At 41.7% G+C, this 21,271-nt stretch overlaps 1 protein-coding gene across 2 annotated transcripts in view; it reads right to left on the bottom strand.

Annotated features, from left to right (window-relative positions):
* Positions 1-17,805: 17,805 nt before the first annotated feature.
* The window catches only part of nol9 (nucleolar protein 9), a 13,672-nt gene continuing 10,206 nt past the window's right edge, over positions 17,806-21,271 (bottom strand). For both annotated transcript variants that reach the window (XM_079238412.1, XM_079238411.1), the window contains exons 12-13: positions 18,965-19,098; positions 17,806-18,873 (exon numbers count right to left, since the gene is read on the bottom strand). In XM_079238412.1, coding sequence (XP_079094538.1) covers positions 18,754-18,873; positions 18,965-19,098 — 254 coding nt within the window. In that variant the 3' untranslated portion in view covers positions 17,806-18,753. The remainder of the gene's footprint in view (positions 18,874-18,964; positions 19,099-21,271) is intronic.

Below are 21,271 nucleotides of genomic sequence, written 5' to 3'. Positions count from 1 at the left end.
GAGAACAGTCGTGCCGCATGAGAACTGGGCTGCAAACACAAGGGCCAATTTACACCTACTACAGAAACAAAGCAAGAAGCCGCGGGGGTATTAGACGGCCTCGCTTTCATCCTCATCCACCAGATCAATTCAATTCAATTCAACTTTATTTATATAGCGTCAAATCACTGCAATGCCATCTCAAGACGCTTTACAGACAGAGGGGAAAACATAATGAAGGCCAATTCATAACAGCCTATATAAGGAAACCAACAGATTGAGTTGAGTCCAACTCAATCCAAGGTTTCTCACTGTAGCACTGGAAGCTAAAGTAATGCCATCCAGGTTCATTACAAAACCGGAAAATTTAGCTCTGAGTTTTTCAGATCCAACGAGAATTACTTCAGTCTTATCTGAGTTTAAGAGGAGAAAATTTCTAGACATCCAAGTCTTTATGTCTATGAGACAATTTTGTAGCCTATTGGGCTGATTTGTTTCATCTGGTTTAAAGGATAAGTATAGTTGAGTATCATCTGCATAACAATGAAAGTTTATTCCATGCTGTCTAATAATTTTGCCTAAAGGGAGCATATATAGCGTGAAGAGTATTGGTCCAAGTACAGAACCTTGAGGAACTCCATGACTTACTGTAGTTTGGGAGGAGGACTTGTCATTTACATGAATGAACTGAAGTCTATCAGATAAATATGATTTAAACCAGCTTAACGCTGTACCTGTAATTCCAATCACCTGTTCTAGTCTTTGTAACAGAATGTTATGATCGACTGTATCAAATGCAGCACTAAGATCAAGCAAGATAAGTACGGACACAAGTCCTTTGTCTGAGGCCATAAGAAGGTCATTAGTAACTTTCACCAATGCTGTCTCAGTGCTATGATGAGCTCTAAATCCTGACTGAAACTCCTCGCATAAATTATTTCTGCTCAGGTGGGCATGTAGCTGAGCGGAAACTATTTTCTCCAGAATTTTGGACATAAACGGGAGGTTAGATATAAGTCTATAATTTGCTATCACCTCTGGATCCAGAGATTGCTTTTTAAGTAAAGGCTTGATTACAGCAGTTTTAAATGATTGTGGTACATATCCTGTCACTAAAGACATATTGATAAGATTTAGTAGTGATGTATTAATTAAAGGGAAAATGTCCTTAAAGAGGCTCATTGGGAGAGGGTCTAAGATACAGGTGGATGGTTTAGATGAAGCTATTATTTTAGTTAATTCAGAGGGTTGGACAGGACAGATCAGCTTTTAATAATAATAATAATAATAATAATAATAATAATAATAAAAAAGACCCCTTTGTTGGACATATCAAAACCAGAAAATACCTTTCCTGTTGTGTCACTCGGACTGACATTAAAATGCATTTGGATCTGATCTCACACTAAGAATATTTAGACTATTAAACACATTGAACTTAATTTATTTGGAAATGGACTCCTTATAATGAAAACACATATTTTTTCCACAGTGAGACTCTGGCAGCAGCCTGCACTTTCTGTCAGTGTTCTGCTCCAGTCAAAAGTCAAATACAGACCAGGATGCAGGGGAATCTACTTTTCCTGTGACCATTTCACAACCTTCAGCATTTATGGATCTCCATGCACTTGTCAAGTCGTAGTCTGACGCACACAATGTCGACTACTGAGCAACTTGTGTCAACCAATGCTCTCATTTTCTAAACCTTTTTCACAGCGAGCAATGAGAATGACAATCTTCTTGCTGATACCGATCTTTCACTGGATGATCGCCCACTAAAACCAGAAGTCTAAAGATCGTTGCCCCTTTTAACAGAAAATTAAAGGCCCTGGGGGTGGGTCATTTCCCAGACTAACCAGTCATGTTGTAATATTTTCCATGAGGAAAAAAACCCTAAAAAACGGAGGAACCGGAGGTTTTAAAAAGTGGGTACATTAAATCAAAAGATGAAATACTTTGACATAAAAATTTGACTTTTTATTACAGCCTTTTCATAAACACTCATCCGACACATGTGACAAACCAAACAGACTTAAAAGTGAGACGTTTTTATCGTGGGTAGACATTCTGCCTCCGTAGACATGCATGTTTGGGAAACACTGCTTCTCTGTTTCAGCTGCAAGATAATGAAAGCAACAAACTCTTTGAGTGTTTTGTCCATGATTTTTTTTTTTAATAAAGTCCCATCAAACATCTCCTAACGACACAATCCAATAAGAAGTTTGTGAAAATAACTCAGTCTGGTGCTGTTAACACGACAGCAGGAAAAGCTCGGTCGCCATTAGCATGAAAAACATCCTGATTTTAAGAGTTTAACACATGAAGCTAAAAGTTGGCCTGATGACTACGAAGCTACAGCTCAGCTGGTTAGCTAAGCAGGTAAATGAGCGCAACCAGCTTGTTATTATTTGCTTATTATTTGGCTCCTATTTAATGAATCTTTATGTGCAGCGGAAGGAAAGCAAGGCCAGAGGTTGATGCTGTTGATTTCTTTCAGCAGAAACATTTTAGATGATTGTTCAGTTTTAAACTAAGTCATGTTTGAATGTTTTACTTTGAGCAGCTCCTTTAGCATCATCATATACCTGTTGGCAGTTTCATAAACATGTTTTCTCTTTACCTTGTTGTAAATTCTGGAGATTCTTGTTCTGGACACCATGGACTGTACATAAAAGATGGGCGGAGCCTCTGTGACATCACCGGTAGGTTTCTGAAATGAAGCCCGTTGTACGGTTCCTACCGTTGCCATCTTGGCAGCTTTATGCATGCTGTTGCTCCCAAAAAATACAAAAATGGGCAAAAAGGTGGGACAAACTGATGATTGATATCTATCAAACTCCAAACTGCCTGAAGCTAAGAGCTAACCCGGAGCTAATGGAAGCTAACCAGCTAACGGAGGTAGGCAGGCTAAAGCAAAGGCACGCTGTGGTTGTGCAACACTCTACCTCCATGCCGCCAGACACCTGTCAATCAGGACACGCTCCTTAATTATGCCAAATTTTAAGATTAGATGATCACTAAATTTGAGTTTATCAGTCATTTGTTTTGATGAACTGTTTCAATGAATTACTTTCTGCAAAAAAAAAAAGAAAAATAGAATAAAATAAAATTATAAGATATAATACAAGCACTACTGTATCCATCAGGAGGCAGAAGACAAGTATCTGGTTATTTTCAACAGGATTCTGAGCAAAGATTTGACCAAAAAGTGATGTAAAAGGTCTCAGAAACTCTGCGTATTAAATATGAGACGTATTAAAGGGAGAAATGTTTCAGGACACTGGAGCTTCAACATGCTCAAAATGGTTTTGTGCAGTTTTGGAGCCAAATATACAAATGAGAGGAAAAGCACACGAGCCTGAACAGTTTTTGAATTGTTCACTGTCCCTGCGGTGTTCGTCTCGTCATCAACTAATTTTACCAGTGTCGCACCATTCCTTTACCACAGCATAGATGACCATGTCCAAACTGAAACATCTGAAAATAACCATTTTAACTCTTTCATGTATTTCCGGAAGACGGAAACGTCGGGCAGACCCTCTGAACGTACCGAGGCGCGGTGAACTTGCCTCTTAACAGAATCGGACTCGCTAAAGTATTAATGGTGTGCTGGGAAATGAGCGTGTGAAGCGGGGGCAATACGACAGGTCTGTAAATGAGCCTCTGGGAGTGTGTGCGCTCTGGCAAGAAGTGTGTGAATAGGAGTGTTGACAGTGGGAGTGCAGTGTAAGGCGTGTGTGTGCCCATGTGGAGGAGGTTGGGGGTTATATTTAGCAAGGTGGCCAATCAAACAGACCGAAGTTAACCCCTCACCAGCAAACTGGGAACAATCCAAGACATTTCTCGTGTGAATTTTCCAAAAGCATCTTCCAGCGAGAGTGTATCTGTCAACGCAGAGAATAACAAGTGCAGCATTTGAATTAAAATCTGCTGCTTATGTGCAACCACCTTTATTTCTGAACTGCATTCAGCTGATAAAAATCTCCTGAGAATGATCAATGTTTGCCGTCTGCTTTCACTGCTTTCTGATGGCTGAAAATCTATGACTGCATACGGAGAAAATCAGTCATTTCCAGCAGGTTTTTATGCTGTCAGCCAGCCTGGGGAAGACAATGTGCTCGTCTCGCAGCTGACTGACAGACAGACGGCTGAAAGGAAAGAGGGAACATCAGAATGTGTTGCTCCGAGCTAAACGTACGCCCTGCAAATGCATGCAAATGTATAAATGGTGAATGAGCTGCATTTCTACACCATTTTCACAGTTTTATCTGCCTCTAAGCTTGATTCTGAATGACTAAAATCACCTGTGTTGCAGCAGGGAAACACGTGAAATCTGCAGGACTGTTTCCAGATGTCTGAAGTCTGATTTATACGGTGCATCGCCGGACCCACCTGCAGGATGTTCAGCTCAGATCGAGCAGTCTAGATGTGTGCATGAACCCTCCACTTTATCCAGAAAGGTGGAAAACAAACGCAACATGCTGGACGGCAGAGCCGTGCAGCTTCACTAGTTTCACAGATCGATTCGATGACATGATGCATCTCTGTGTTGCATCCTAATACTACTGCAAAAGTAGCAGTCTGACTGTTCTGAACCGCTTGTTTATTTATAAATATTTCAGAAATCAACCTGCATGTCCTGACACTGACATGTAAACAATTATATTAACTTTATTGCTGAACTTTAGTTTTCCAAGTTAAGAAACATGGTTAATAAATTGCAACGTTTACATGATAGTTTTTCCAGGTAAAGAAGCCAAAACTGATTCAGCCTCAGATGTTTCTTACAGGCGAGCTCATCACACACGCAAGAATTTATACATTTCTCAATTATTAATACTACAATCAATCAATTCTGTTTAGTCGCTGTGTCGACGAATCGTCCATCGTGATGCGTTGTATAAACAGCTAAAGCTCTTCACACCGATGGACGCCATTAAACCGGGCGTCTGGAAATCACTTGTTTTTGTTTGTTTTTATACAATTTATAAAATTAAATCCAATTAAATCAGTCTTTTTTATGAGTATTTTCAGAATAGCATTATATTTATGTCCAGAATGATGAAGAGACACACACACTTCACACTACAAGTTCACCATGTCAATGAGGTGCATTATGGCTCGTTTTAATTAGCCAGCAATCACTAGTTTGTCTTTAAATGTTCAGGGAAAAATAACATTTCAACATGAAATATTCTAAATGAAGCACAAAGGATGATGAAAGTTCTCATTTATCTCTAAAGGACAACGTTAATGTGTCTGCAGTCGCCTTGATACTCTCTGTCTGACCTTTCACACTTGTCTGGAAAACACAGACATCTGCACAGAATTTTCCACCAGCTCATCAAACAGATGCTGAAATACTCCATCCAGGCTAAAACCTTCAAAGTCCTGCAGGTTTTAGACTTATCTTTGATATGAGCCAAGATGGCGGCGCATCAGCCGTCCCAGTCTGGGCCAGTGGACCCATCCAGTCTGACTGGATCATTTCTGTTCCTGAACCAGAACCTCTGAGGAACAAACAACCACTCTTCAACTTGTTGATATAAATAATCCCATAATTGAAACAATCTGGCTGAAATTGCAGAGGGGGGCTACTGTTAAGAAGCCAATAACAGACTCAGCTGGAGGGAAAAACACTTATTCTCTAAAAATACAGTTATTGTCCTGTGCAAGGCTGCAATGTGCATAAACACTCATTTCACCAGGGTGGAGCCTGGAAGGACACACTCACAGATAAATACTTGCAGTTATGTTTCTGGTTAAAGAAGGTGTGTGTGCATGTGCATGCGAGTGTGTGACCTCCCAGTAGCCCCTTTAATTATCTGCCCCGCAGTTTAAAGCCAAGCAGCTCGCCGTTGGTCTTTTCTTTACAAAGACGTTTCTTTACATCTCAGTAGTTGCTTGACTGATGGCGTTCGTGAGTTTTGAAACAACTCAAACGTCTGAGCATCTATTGAAAGAAAAAAGGCCGAACGGGTCAAGCCGACGTAGATGCAAACGGAGCAGAAATGAAAAGCAGAAGCCGGCTGTTGGCTCCCTGCAACGTGGAAGTAATGCAGACGCCCTTCAGGGCAACGAAAGCAGAGCAACATCTGAAATGTGAAGCCTGGAAACATGGTTGCTGCTGCAAAAAAACCTGCCTTCAGCTGAGAACAACCAGCCGAAGCAGTAAGAAGAGCAAGCGGCCGGTATCACCAGCAGGACGTGTGGGAAAGATGCGTGAGCGACAAATATGCCTGCAGCACATGCATGAGAATGACTTTATGTCCGACTCTGCAGTCACGTGAATGAGACCACAGCACCTGTTCTGCCTGCGTAACGTGATATTCACCTGTGCTTCGAGCATTCCTCCACTTACAGCTGCTTTACCGACAGATGCTGCTCTCATTTTCATACAGATATATTCATATTTTCAATAACACATTGGCTCAAAACATCACAGTAAATTCTTTACTTAAATTCTTTAATTTAAGTTTTTTCCTCCAAAACTGAAGATTAAAAAAAGATATTGTACTCTAAACAGCATGAAAAGGCTCCAGAATACCATTAATACCACATTATCACAACTTAGCAGCTAAAAAGAGGCGAACTGCTAGAGCCGTTCCAGTTGGGTTATGCTTCTTTTTTAAATAAAGCTTCTTTTAGGTTTTTTTTTTTTTGTTTTGCTTTGTTTACACACACACACACACACACACACACACACACACACACACACACACACACACACACACACACACACACACACACACACACACACACACACACACGAACGAGGATAGTTTACATATTTGTAACACCCTGTGATTGACTGGCAGCCTGTCCAGGGTGTTCCTGCCTCTTGCCCAAGATTGCTGGGTTAGGGTCCCTGAGTTGGAACAAGCAGCTAAGAAAATGAATTGATGGATGGATGGATGGGTGGATGGATGGATGGATGGGTGGATGGATGGGTGGATGGATGGATGGATGGATGGATGGGTGGATGGGTGGATGGATGGGTGGATGGGTGGATGGGTGGATGGGTGGGTGGATGGGTGGATGGATGGGTGGATGGATGGGTGGATGGATGGGTGGATGGGTGGATGGATGGATGGGTGGATGGGTGGATGGATGGATGGATGGATGGGTGGGTGGGTGGGTGGATGGTTGGGTGGATGGGTGGATGGGTGGGTGGATGGGTGGATGGGTGGATGGGTGGGTGGGTGGGTGGATGGGTGGATGGGTGGATGGGTGGGTGGGTGGGTGGATGGGTGGATGGGTGGATGGGTGGGTGGATGGGTGGATGGATGGGTGGATGGATGGATGGATGGATGGATGGGTGGATGGATGGATGGATGGGTGGATGGATGGATGGGTGGGTGGATGGATGGGTGGATGGGTGGGTGGATGGGTGGATGGATGGGTGGATGGATGGATGGGTGGATGGATGGGTGGATGGGTGGATGGATGGATGGATGGATGGATGGGTGGATGGATGGATGGATGGGTGGATGGATGGGTGGATGGGTGGATGGGTGGATGGGTGGGTGGAAACTGAGCCAAACCAGAATGTGATCTAGTTCGGCCCCTGAAGCCACATTGGTCGATCAGAGTTAAAGTTGAATTAAACAACAGGAACCCTAAAAAATTTGTAGTTTTATGATGCAGTTAAGGACACTAAAGGTGGGAGGAAATAAACAAAGTTTGCTTCCTTCTTCTCATCTTTTCGGTCGTAACATGGAAAACTACACAATAAGAACCAGTTTCACTGTTATTCTGATTCTAACGTTGAAGCAGCAGCTCGACACGATCATACTATGATAGAAGATAGACTACCGAACACGGGAGGCAAAACAACGCGCGGAATATGTGCGTCATCGGGACGGGACAAGGTAACAAGCATGCTCATGACAATCGGGTTTAACTTAGAAGGGAATTAATGTTTACATGATGGAGGAATTAATCGGTTCCGATTTAAGGCGTGAATAAACCAGCCACTTACTTCAGAATAAAGTTGTCTTTTTAATTCAGAATTAGGTGTTTACATGGTCGTTTTTTTACCCGTTTAAAGCAGATTTAACTTTTAACCTGAATTAAAACTCTTATGTAAATGTGGCTACTGAGTATGAAACCAAATCGACCTCAAGAACAAAGTTCTTGTTTTTGCTTCTTCAACCACCCTCAGATGCCCGTTGCATCATTTTAACCTTCCCATCTGGTTTACGAACAGAACGAGCCTTTAAGTCCCTGAATGCATGTGGCCTTCAGGGCCCCAGTCCCTCAGAGAGTTCCTCTACAACTGGTACATTAAAGTCCAGATTTCTTCATCTAATCTGAACCTATAGCCAAGTTTCCACACAAGCAGCAAATGATCATTTTATCTGCAGCAGATTACGGAGGGAAGAAACAACGCTGGGGGGCCGTGGTGCGTCACGGAGAAAAATGGAGACGGTCTTCAGGAATTCTTTTCAACTGGGCATGTTGTGTTTATCCTTTCGTGTCGGTAATTACTGCTCGTGTTTATTCTCCAGAAGACAGCGGGTCATTCATATGACCAGATACGCAACGTGTTTATCCCAGTTCATCGACTTATTTAAGGCATTTCCATCAACTCTTTAAAAGTTTAAAAGTGCTCAACAAGCTCATCAGAGCTGCACATGTGGCTAAATGCTGTAAAACGATGGCCATTTACCAGAGGGTCACACGACTAAAGGACTAAAACTTTACAAAGAGACGATGAGACTTCGGCAACTTTTCAGCAAAGAAACATGAAAGAGTTTCAATGCAGAATGTTCCTGAGAAACAACGACGATGTGACGCATCTTTAAACAACACAGAGGTTTGACATTTTCCTGATGCATCGTGGAACTTTGTGGACTCTTTGCAGCAGTAAAACGCTCATGTAGCAACGGAAATGGTGAGATGCAAGGAAGGAAATGTGTTTTCTGTCAGACACAATAAGGAGGATCACTGCATCAGGGCTTGATCCGTTTTTCATTACAGTCTGCAGAACATTTCGCATCAAACCAGAGAAGAAAAACAAGCCTGAGCAGCGCGGAGCCGACGGCACGGCGGACAAGCCGACTGTACCCTTCAGTGTTAGCGGTATCAAAGGCAGCGGAGGGATAATTATTGTTAATCAGAGGAAGATGACTGGAAAACGATCAAACACAGGCAAACTGTGACCTGGGATGGCATCAGGAAGAGGCAGAAATGCAAAGAGGGGAAAAGAGAAAGGAAAACATGGTGGAACAATGGAAGAGACAGCCCAAACAAGGAAGCTTAAACTGTAACAAGCCATGTGCCAGGCCAAAATCACCAACATGCAGGCGCGCACGCAAACAAAAGCTATGCAACATGCAACCAAAATTACAGCAGAGCTGCAGCAGAGATCGCCACATCTCCACATGTTCCCGTAAAGCTGGGCAGCTTCAGCAAATTAAACCCTCAAAACTCTGTTCAGACAACCTCAACATGAGGATACATCTCTAAATGCAAGACGCACATCTGCACCGCATTATCATTATTAAGCCTTTTCTAAGCAAGACGGTCATGTGACACGATTAAAAGCACTTAAAGCCTCCACCGCTCCGTCACCTGCAGGTGGGACCTGAAGGGAAAGCCCGAGTGAGGACGGCAGGGTGGAAATGTTTTGTGCAATGAGGACAGAAGGGTGAAATATGATCAAAAGAATCCACTTTAGACCAATCAGAACATCAATTGGCAATTCTGACTCATAAATTCTTCATCTTAATATAAAATAAATACACCAAATGAGACATTTGAAAACAGAATTTTTCTTGATATCTAATCAGACTTTCTTGACAAAAGCAGAAACTTTCCTGTTGTAAATGTGGACCAGAAGAAAGTTCTTGTGTTAAAAGCCACATTATCGGCTCCACCTTTCTTTTACCGGTTCCTTTTTCCCCTCTTCCCTTCAGAACTGCCTTTTTGCTCCATTTCACAGATTCAACAAGGTGTTGGAAACATTCTTCAGAGGTTTTACTCCATGTTGACATGAAACTTCACACAGTTGCTTCACATCACCATGAGAACCTCCCGTTCCACCTCATCACCATGAGAATCTCCCGTTCCACCTCATCACGATGAGAATCTCCCGTTCCACCTCATCATGATGAGAATCTCCTGTTCCACCTCATCACCATGAGAATCTCCCGTTCCACCTCATCACGATGAGAATCTCCCGTTCCACCTCATCATGATGAGAATCTCCTGTTCCACCTCATCACCATGAGAATCTCCCATTCCACCTCATCACGATGAGAATCTCCCGTTCCACCTCATCATGATGAGAATCTCCTGTTCCACCTCATCACCATGAGAACCTCCTGTTCCACCTCATCATGATGAGAACCTCCTGTTCCACCTCATCATGATGAGAATCTCCCGTTCCACCTCATCACCATGAGAACCTCCCGTTCCACCTCATCACCATGAGAACCTCCCGTTCCACCTCATCACCATGAGAACCTCCCGTTCCACCTCATCATGATGAGAATCTCCTGTTCCACCTCATCACCATGAGAATCTCCTGTTCCACCTCATCATGATGAGAATCTCCTGTTCCACCTCATCATGATGAGAATCTCCTGTTCCACCTCATCACGATGAGAATCTCCTGTTCCACCTCATCACGATGAGAATCTCCCGTTCCACCTCATCATGATGAGAATCTCCCGTTCCACCACATCACCATGAGAATCTCCCGTTCCACCTCATCACGATGAGAATCTTCCGTTCCACCTCATCACGATGAGAATCTTCCGTTCCACCACATCATGATGAGAATCTTCCGTTCCACCTCATCATGATGAGAATCTTCCGTTCCACCACATCATGATGAGAATCTCCCGTTCCACCTCATCATGATGAGAATCTCCCGTTCCACCTCATCATGATGAGAATCTCCCGTTCCACCTCATCATGATGAGAATCTTCCGTTCCACCTCATCATGATGAGAATCTTCCGTTCCACCTCATCATGATGAGAATCTCCCGTTCCACCTCATCATGATGAGAATCTCCCGTTCCACCTCATCATGATGAGAATCTCCCGTTCCACCTCATCACGATGAGAATCTCCCGTTCCACCTCATCACGATGAGAATCTCCCGTTCCACCTCATCACGATGAGAATCTCCCGTTCCACCTCATCACCATGAGAACCTCCCGTTCCACCTCATCACGATGAGAATCTCCCGTTCCACCTCATCACCATGAGAACCTCCTGTTCCACCTCATCACCATGAGAACCTCCTGTTCCACCTCACCATGATGAGAATCTCCCGTTCCACCTCATCACCATGAGAACCTCCTTATCCACCTCATCACCATGAGAACCTCCCGTTCCGCCTCGTCATGAGAATCTCCCGTTCCACCACATCATGATGAGAATCTCCTGTTCCACCACATCATGATGAGAATCTCCCGTTCCACCTCATCATGATGAGAATCTCCCGTTCCACCTCATCATGATGAGAATCTCCCGTTCCACCACATCATGATGAGAATCTCCCGTTCCACCACGTCCCAAAGCTGCTCTGCTGGATGTAGATCTGGTGACTGTGGAGGCCGTTGGAGGACAGTGAACTCATCGTCATGGTGGAGATGATGTGAGCTTTGTGACATGGTGCATCATCCTGCTGGAAGTTTCCATCAGAAGATGCTACACTGTGCTCAGAAAGAGATGGACATGGTCAGCAGCAGGACTCAGGTAGGCTGTGGAGGTTAAACCAGGTCATGTTGGTACTAAGGGGACCAAAGTGGGACCAGAAAACCTCCCCCCACCATTCCTGAAGCAGCCTGAAGCCTTGATCCTGACGGCAGAATGGATCCATGTTGTCATGATGTTTCCAGCAGATTCTGATCCTACCATGTGAATGTGGAGCAGAGCTGGAGAACTGGTTTCTCCATCTTCTATTGTCCAGTTCTGGTGAGTCTGTGTGAATTGTAGCCTCAGTTTCCTGTTCTTACTGACAGGAGGGAACCCACTGTGGTCTTCTGCTGCTGGAGACCATCTGCTTCCAGGCTGGACGTGTTGTGTGTTCAGACATGATGTTCTGCAGATCTTGGATGGAACCAGTGCTTACTGGACTTCCTGTTGTTTTCCCATCATCTCCAACCAGTCTGACCATTCTCTGACATCAACCAGACATTCTGGTCTAGACAAACTGGATATTTTCTCTTCTTCAGACCTATAATCCCAGTAAATACTCAGACCAACAACAAGCCACCTTGCAGAGTCCCTTAAATCCTAATTCTGATGCTCAGTTTGACCTTCAGCAAGTCATCTTCGTCATGTCTACTACATGTGTTGACTTGCTGCCATGTGATTGGCTGGTCAGATATTTGTGTTAACCATCAGGTGTACCTAACCAAGCGGCCGGTGAGGAAAAACTGACCGTATGATTCAAAGCATGAAACAAATCCAAGTATAAAGTATGTATCTCTGTGTTTAATGTGACAACGGTAATCACGGTGGACAGAACTGGAACGTGTTTTTCTTCTTCAGTGCTGAGCAGAGACCAGACAAGACATCTGGTCCCAGATTAGACCTGTGTGTTTAAGACAAGCTTAAGACTCCGGTGGCCTGGAACACAGAGGGGTTCCAGACTCAACCAATTAAGGTTGCTAAACTTTAACTCCATGCTTACTTTACTTGCTGCGTGAACCCTCGAACTGCCAGCACACGACACACACATGAACACGCAGACGAAAAGGGGCTGAAATACTTGGTTAATTCTACAGTTTCTGATGGTTAAAAGTGTCTTCCATGTCTGTAAACTTGAATCTGGCAACCTGAGAAGGAAAACACTGCAGCAGATTGACCCCAATCGAGCTGCTGAGACGTGGAGACAGAAAATGTGAGCATGAAAGTGTGTCAGCTGGAGACTTGCAAGTGGGAACATCCATCTTGTGAGTGTTTTTATCAAGTGGAAAACTCCAGATGAGAGTGTACTGTCCCGTCTGACTAACCCCCCCCTCTCTGCCTCCGGCTGGGATAACTGCTCAGGTCACTTGCCAAATCCAGCCATTAACTTGATGCCTGGAGGAAAACCTGACACAAAGACCTGGAGCTTCAGGATCACAGTCACGAGAGCTGCTCTGCCCCCCTTTTTCCAGCCGGTTCACAGTTCAGAGTGGGTTCAACAAGGTGTTTCTGGGGGGGTGAAGGTGCAGCTGATTGACGTTTACCCAACACATTACATGCAGAAACACGTGAGAGGCGCCTAATAGAGGAGTTCATTAATGTTTTACTCACTCAGTCGCAGCCTGAGCCCGAGCCAGCTCTTTGGAGGCGATTTGTGCAGAACTGCGTTCATGCTCCACTTGTTTGGCACCATCTGCGCGCGCGCTCCGTGTTGGAAAAGACAAAAAGAAAAGAGAGAAAAAGCACCAAGAGCAGGTCTGCGTGTCTGAGATCAGCCACAAAGCACCATCCACTATGCCATGTCTGGTCTCCTTGTGTCCTCGTGGCTCCCGGTGTGACGCTGAAACGCACTGCGCTCGAGCTGCGGGTCGCTTGTGTTCACGCACCGCAAACTGCGGCAAACACGCATCCCACGACGCAAAGTTCTCCGCTGTGGGCTCCAGCTGCAGGTCGCACGCGCTGCTTCGCGTCAATGACCTGTTGCTGCGTGCACGCATGCAAAAAAGCAAATGTGCTCGACGTCCAGAGAGGAAGAAAATCCTCTGCTGGTGAAGCTCTGTCGGTGCGGGAGCGAGATCGCGAGAACGAGCCTTCTTCTGGGCCTTCAAACGGATCCTTGTTGTTTTTCTCCTTTTAGTGGTTTAAAACGAGGTGAAGCTGAAGATGAGCGCGTGCTTTGCGGCGCGTGCTCTCACTGCTTTCCTCCTTCATTCATTCACACAATCCCCACAAAGACTGAGCGCAGTTTGTCTCTGCAGTGGCGCAAAGTGGCCGCTGGAGGCGCTAAAGGCACCGGGAGCGCATGCACATGAAGCAGGGATTTTATCTGCACATTCAGACATAAAAACTGATTTATTTCAGAACAAAAACAAAGCAATAACCTGAATAACTCACAATGTTCTATATTAATACTCTATAATATGATAAAACATGAACATTTTAAAATACGGAGTTCAACTTGGAAATAAAATGTAAAATTATTTCATACTATATGATTTAAAATCCCCAAAAGAGAACATTATATATTACTATGAATCCCAAATTTGGGATTAGTATTTCAAAATTCCAGTAAAATATTTACTTATGAAGTCGAGTTAGTAGAAATGATTCTCTTTAAAGTTTGAGGATCATCAAAATGTTTGATTGTTTTGATTTATTTATGCAGAATATGAGACACTGATCAAAAATTATACCAAACAATGTTGTGATAGACTGTCTCAGAATGAACAACTTTTGGTCTGTCAAAATTATAAAATAAAATTTTTGGGCACGAAGTCAGAGTTCAAATTAATATTTTATGTATTTGTATACATAAGCAACATATATATATATATATATATATATATATATATATATATATATATATATATATATATATATATATATATATATATATATATATATCCTCCATCACTATGTGCTTTGAAGCTGCCACCAAGCAGGACAAGACCAACTGCAGCCCACTGTGAGGTCTGCAGAGTGCATGGCTGGAGCCTCACTTGAAGCCAGAATCTATGCAGAACCTGTACTCCTCCAGGACTCCAGGGAACATCATGAAGGACTCATCTCACTTTCCACACAGTCCTTTTAAACTGCTCCCGTCTGGCAGGCACCTCATATGCCTGCAGACCAGGACTAACAGGCACCAGAACAGCTTTTTCTCCACTGCAGTCATCTTATTAAACAGATAAACCGAAAACCAGTTGCATGTCATCACTTTCTTTTTCTTTCTCTGTTCCTCTAGTCCATCTACTGTGTCAAACTTGGATTTCTGGGTTCTATTTGTAAACAGCTCTGCATACAGTAGACATAAGAGTCTGTTTTATTTATTATTTTCTACTTATTTTACTACCTTTACCAATCTTAGTACTTTCTACTACAGTAAAAACATTCAACAGCAAACTTCCTTGTATGTTCAAACAAGATTCTGATTCTGATGTTGAGAAATAATCTCAGGATGGAGATTATTTTTTCACATTTATAAAATAATATCCCAGAATTTTTAAGATACTAAATCAGTATTTTGAGTTAAAATCTCAGGATTTGTAAATGTTTTGTGTCAGATTTTCGGATTGTTTCTCAAAATATTGGGACTGTTAAAATTTTGATGCATTAAGTCCAACCTTTAAGTTTCTTTGCTGGTCTTTTGAGATTTTATCTGCAATGCTTTAAATGCTAATCCAGAATTCTGTATCTTGAAATTCTTAAATATTTCTCATCTCATTGGATGAAATAGCATGGCAAAGTTAACTCCCAGCATTAATTATTATTTCCATCCATATAAAACGGAAAGTGAGATATGACTGTAAAGTGTGGTGAAATTTCTGTCTAAATAAAATGTTATTGCTTTTCTTTCTATTGTCATGTCCATAATCACTCATGCTCTGCTCATTAAAAAATGTCACAAAAGATGTTGACAAAAGCTTCAAGGCCATCTAAACAGGTCTATTATCAAGCATCCTAATCAACTAAAAATAGAAAACATCTAACAGTACTTTCCTAATCGGTTGAACAATCTTGCTTAAATCTAGGAGCTTAGTGAGGACATCCGCTTTAACGCTGTGGCTCCTCACAACAGCAGGAAGTGTTTTAAAGCTTTATCTGTGTTTACTACTGCAAAAAGCCACACTGTAACATATAAAATCCCTTCTATAATAACTTTAAAACTGTCCAAAAAGTCTAAGTAACCTGAATGATTGGATGCTGTAGTATAAAGTCAAACAGGCTGCAAAGGTTCATCTTAACAAAGGAGAAAGTGTAAATGTAAAATAATATGAAAGGCAGTCTTTTGGGCATGTGGTCAAAGAAAAGAACAATCAAGCATGGAGATGAGAGTATAATGCTTTGTTAAAGCCATCCAATCACGTAAAAGCAGACAGACAGCATAGGAAAATGGAAACTACTACTAATCAACTGAAAAGTCTGACCTCAAGCAGTTCTTCAGCTTCAGGCAAAATGTTCTGAAAGTGGTGAATGGTGTGAATATACCAACATGAAGCTGAACTGTGTTTAGCTATGTAAATTTCCACTAAGAATCTAAAAAGAGCACTACAGTACAAAACAGAGGAGGTATATGACTAAATCTTGTGTGAAGATTTTCAGAAAGCATCGGTGAAGAAACTGTTTGATTGTTGGGATGGGAATGAAAATCTGACTAATTTCAGAGAAATTATATGAAGACTTAAGTCTTCGTAAATCTTCGTATGTGTTCTACAATCTGTAGTCACTGATTGTTGTTTTCATCCAGAAAACACCTAACAAACACGTAAACCATTAGTTTTGCACTAAGACTGTTGCTAAGCTAAATGAGCTTCAAGCTTAGCTAGAAGTTAGCTTAACTCTTTCCATAATTTAGGAACTATTTTATTACTAAAAACAAAACAATATATTAATTTCCCACATAATTATCACATAAATGATTACATCCTATTAGTCCTGGCTAGAACATGTGTGGTTGAAGAGCATGTATTGTGTATCAGGTTTAGCTAGCCTTTTACAAGATACAGTAGCTAGCTTGAAACCTTCAGCTATGTAAGCTGGTGTTATAACAATTTAAACAGTTTTCTTTTAAAGAAAGGCCAGAAAAAGGGTTATAGCCACTGAAAATGAAAGTTAAGCATTTTGCAGGCTTATCTTTTATTTCTTTCATTAAAAAAAATCAGACAAGCAAACAAAAAAATACAGCATCAGAAGGGTAAGGAAAGAGAAAGAAAGTTCACATGGTGTGGGTGAGGGTAGACTTATGTAACCAATTTGCAAAATGGATTTATTTCGAGATATTTTAATGTTTTTTTTTTATTCAATAGCTAAAGATTTTCTAATGGGCTGCAATATTTTCTGTGTTTAGATTTTAACCAAAAAAAAAAAAAAATCAAACTACTGATGAAAGAGTTAGCTTTCTAAATAAAAGAGTGATAAGAAAATTTACCACATAATTTAATACAAAAATAATAGAAGTTTATCATTAATTTGCTTTTAAAAATTTCCCTCATTCAATTATGTCATATTTCAATATCGAGCAGGATATAAAACTGGCAAATGATTTAATTATGCAGTAAAACTTCCATTGCAGGAAGCATAATTATAAATCTAATAAGAGTGCTGAATTAAAAAAATTCTAAACCTATTACTTCCTCAAGGCTTGCAATTAAACTTTGCCTTTTGGCCTTAGAAATGAATAGATTAGTTTTTTTTTAATCAGATCAGATCTTTGGAAATATTAATTAAAAATTGTTCCCTTTAGAAGCTACAGTTAAGTTTTCATAATCAGCTATTTCGCCAATTAAGTTTCATGACTGATAGTAACCTAAAGAGTAAATTATCAATACATTTTTATCCATGTTAAATCAAAATCAAGTCTGTGAAAATAAAATGTTTATTTTCATTTGGCCAAGGAGAACTTTTAAAATGACATTTTAAATGGTGTCTATTAATCACTGGATAACCACTAACCTGCAGTCATGAAGCTAAAATTATGCATTTTTTAAAAAAAAAGAAATTAAATTATAATTAAGTCAGTAGAGTTGTAGTTTCAGATACAGTCCTTGCATTTAAAAATAAAAAATCTTTTGCCATAATGCAAATAATTGTATTCTAAGCTTGAACACTACAGTATGTCTATCAGGTTCATGCAGACTGTCTCATGACACCTTTACAGAGGAATTTTAATCAGGTTTTTGTTCGGTCTTTGGGGGAAGCAGATGACCTAATGAAGCCAAAACAATGTCTGCCAAAACACACCCGCAGTGTTTGCTGACTCCCACTTTAATAATGAAAAGGAGCAGAGAAGATATTCAGCCTACACAAATATACAAAGATAGCAATAACTCTGAATGTGCCACTAAAACCATCATAGAAGATCATTATTAATTTTTACAGACAATTTTCCTGCTGTTAAGACACCTTCTATGAAAATAGTCTTCTGTTCACAAAATCTATTTATTCATAAATGTCTGCTGCCCCCTTGAGGAAATGAACCTGGAAACTAAGACATACATTTCACACGGGTCCGGAGAGGAAACTAAGAAACACGTCCTGAACGAGCTCGAGGTGCAGGAACATTGGTGGCTCTTTAGAATAAAATAAATCAGAAAATTCTGGTTCCACCTGGCGTGTACAACGAACCATTTCTGACAAATCCACCTGATCCACAGCAACTTCTTTACTTCATCAGGTTTATGATAAAACACTGAAAAAGCTTGCTGTAGTTTTCTACCTTCTAAAACAACCAAAAATGAAGAAACGCCTTCTGAATCGGGGACATCTCAGACACCTACCCATGGCAGAAACAAAGGAAGCACAAACTGTTCACTAAAGTTGTTTTTTCTTTAATATCAGGCAAGTTTTTTCTTTGGGAATGTACCAAAAAAAAAGACAAACACATCAAATAAGAGCTGTAACTACAAGGTATTTCCATTTCATCCTTGTGGGATAGAGAAAAACTCCTTCCCAGCGTCACCAACAGTTTGTACAGTAGCAGGTTGTAAGACACACCAGTTTGTCCAAACGAAGTCCGTGTACTGGTGCAGACCAAACTCGCCTCCAGTTCTGCACATTCACAAGCCGGTGCCGACTGGTCTGACGTGTGACAAGTGAACAAATGTAACAGACGATAAGCTGATGCGTCACTGCGCTCCGGTTTGACTGGGCCTCGTCAGTCCCTTGAAGACTCGCAGCTTTCCTGCGCCGCTGAGATCGAAGCTGTAGTCTGTCGTCACATATGGCATCTCGCCTTCAGAGCCAGGCTGAAACACAAAACATTGGAAATTAGGACTCATACGGACGCTTGGTTTAATTCTCCAAGTTTAAATCCAGCCATGTGTAAACCAGTCTGACCTGCGTTGTGAGGATGCATGAGGGCAGTGAAATTGCTCCCAAGAGGAGGCAGTTGACCTTCCGGAGTATGGAGGGGTCGACAGGAGTCAGCAGGAGGTACAGACCTTGTGCTGTGTCGATCCCTCGAAGAACACCTGCAGGACATCCACAGGTATACGTTTCTTTTTAAAAAAACATACAGGATGTACAGAATATCCAGCTTTCTTTGTCAGCAGGTATCTCTGGTGGTCTGCAACCCGCCTTTCCAGTCCTCTCCACCTCCAACCAGTCCAGCCAAAGTACATAATAATCTCCTTCACACACATTAATAAACATTTACCTCCTTAAACTAAACGTATATCTATAAGTGTTTATATGAATAAACACGGGGCTTGACGCTGTGTGGAAACCAAGCAGCAACCTCCGGCTTCACTAAAAAGTGAAGCTGATGCGAAAGTGCATAAAACTGCAGTTCCCCCTTCATCCACTAGGGGCTGCAAAACAAAACAAATCCCCATAGACTCCCATGTTAACAAGACCAACTTCACAGCAGAAATAAACATGTTTACAGCCTGGTTCAAAAATCCATTTTAGGTTTAATGGGTCAGGTTTACCTTCATGACAACTGTGGGGGGAGTGAATTTTTTTCTAATTCACCCGTTTAAAAGTAATTTAATCTCGAAATTCGGCATATTTAGGGGCGTGTCCTTTTGATTGACAGGTACCCGATCTCCCGCTTCAAGTCAGAAGAAGGTAAAACAACCGCGGTTTTTAGGCGGTTAACAACGTGACTTAGCTTTAGCCCGCTTACCTTTGTTAGCTGGTTAGCTCCTGTTATCTCGGGGTTAGCTTGGTTAGCTTTAAGCTACAGAAAGCTCGGAGTTCACTCGATGTCAATCATCCACCATGACGCTCACAGCCCCCCTCTCATCTCCACCTCTTTGCCCATATTTGTATTTTCCGGGTGAGACGACGCGCATGACGCTGCCAACATGGCAACGGTAGGAACCGCCCACCGAGCTTCAGTTCAGATCTTCAGAAACCTACGGGTGACGTCACAGAGACTCCGTCCATCTCTTTCTATACAGTCTATGACAGAAACACATGATGCAATCCCTTCACCTTAACTGGATCATAACGGTCTCTGTGAAGGCTGTGTCTACAGCCACACAGGTGAAATCAAAATGCACCACACATACTGGAAGAAAGCCCTACAGGTTATACAGCAGCATCTGCTGGTGGAGAATTAATGCTGTTGCAACTTGTTGGGTCATGTTCATCCACACTGACAAGCAGCAGGCCAGCTAGCAAGCAGACTCAGTGAAGCCAGTGGACTTTCTGTGTGTTTTTGTGGTTTTGTGTGCGTTCTTGACGGAACATAAGTGCTTTCCAGTTCTTAGTTCTTGATAAACTTATGGCTACCTGAGTTTGGGATGTTTTATGGAAAGATTTATGTGAGTTTGAGTTACAGTAGTAGTTAGCTCTGCCTTTATTTGCTACAACTGCAGCCAATTTGGATGCTAGTAGAGATTGTTTAATTATGCAAATTAAGCTTAAAATGCCAATATTGCAACTCAGTTTGTTGTAATTGTGACCATGCTTGACCAGTAATAGTTCATGTATGTAATGTGGTTTTGCTGTTAGGTATGCTGGTGCTCTCATATTCTGTTTGAGGAGCAGTTTTTTATATAAGCTGTGACATTTGAAGATCTTTAAAATCCTATGCTAATTCAGCGGTTCATATGTACATATTTAAGGGCCTGAGAAATCTTGAGCATTTTGTGATACATCTTTATAGTCTTATTTTCAGACCACACACACACACACAGACACACACACAAACACACACACACACACACTCTTTCCAAGTGCCTTGGTTCTCTAACCGGGATCATAGTTCATAATCTGCCGTCTCAACCAGCAATCTTATTTTTTCGAGTCTCACCCTCGAACACATACACTTGGATTTATTTTGTTTAACCAGGATTTAATTTACAAACCAATATTTTTGTTAGACATTATTTTCATGTAGCATCACAACTCTTCTGAAAAAGCATGCATCTTAGTTTATGTTGTGATGGTATCATTTTTTTCATTTGTTTTCTTTTTCCTGTGAGTTCCAGCCGCTCCAGTCCTGTGGCTGTGAACCAGCTAAGTGGACCAGATCAGTTGCAGAAATGGGAGGAGGAATTTAGGGTTTATTTTGTTCATTTTGTTTTTATGTGTCATCCCCTTTGTCTGTTTTCATTTGGGCTGATCAGCCACTATGTAAGTTTCTCCTCGTGTGTCATTTGTTAGGTCAGTTGGTTTCATTTGGTTGCTTCCGTT

Source organism: Telmatherina bonti, assembly GCF_933228915.1.
Source record: "Telmatherina bonti genome assembly, chromosome: 4".
In the NCBI taxonomy this organism is placed as follows: domain Eukaryota; kingdom Metazoa; phylum Chordata; class Actinopteri; order Atheriniformes; family Telmatherinidae; genus Telmatherina; species Telmatherina bonti.
The sequence above is the reverse complement of the archived record's forward strand: the minus strand, read 5'-3'. Positions and strand labels throughout refer to the sequence as shown.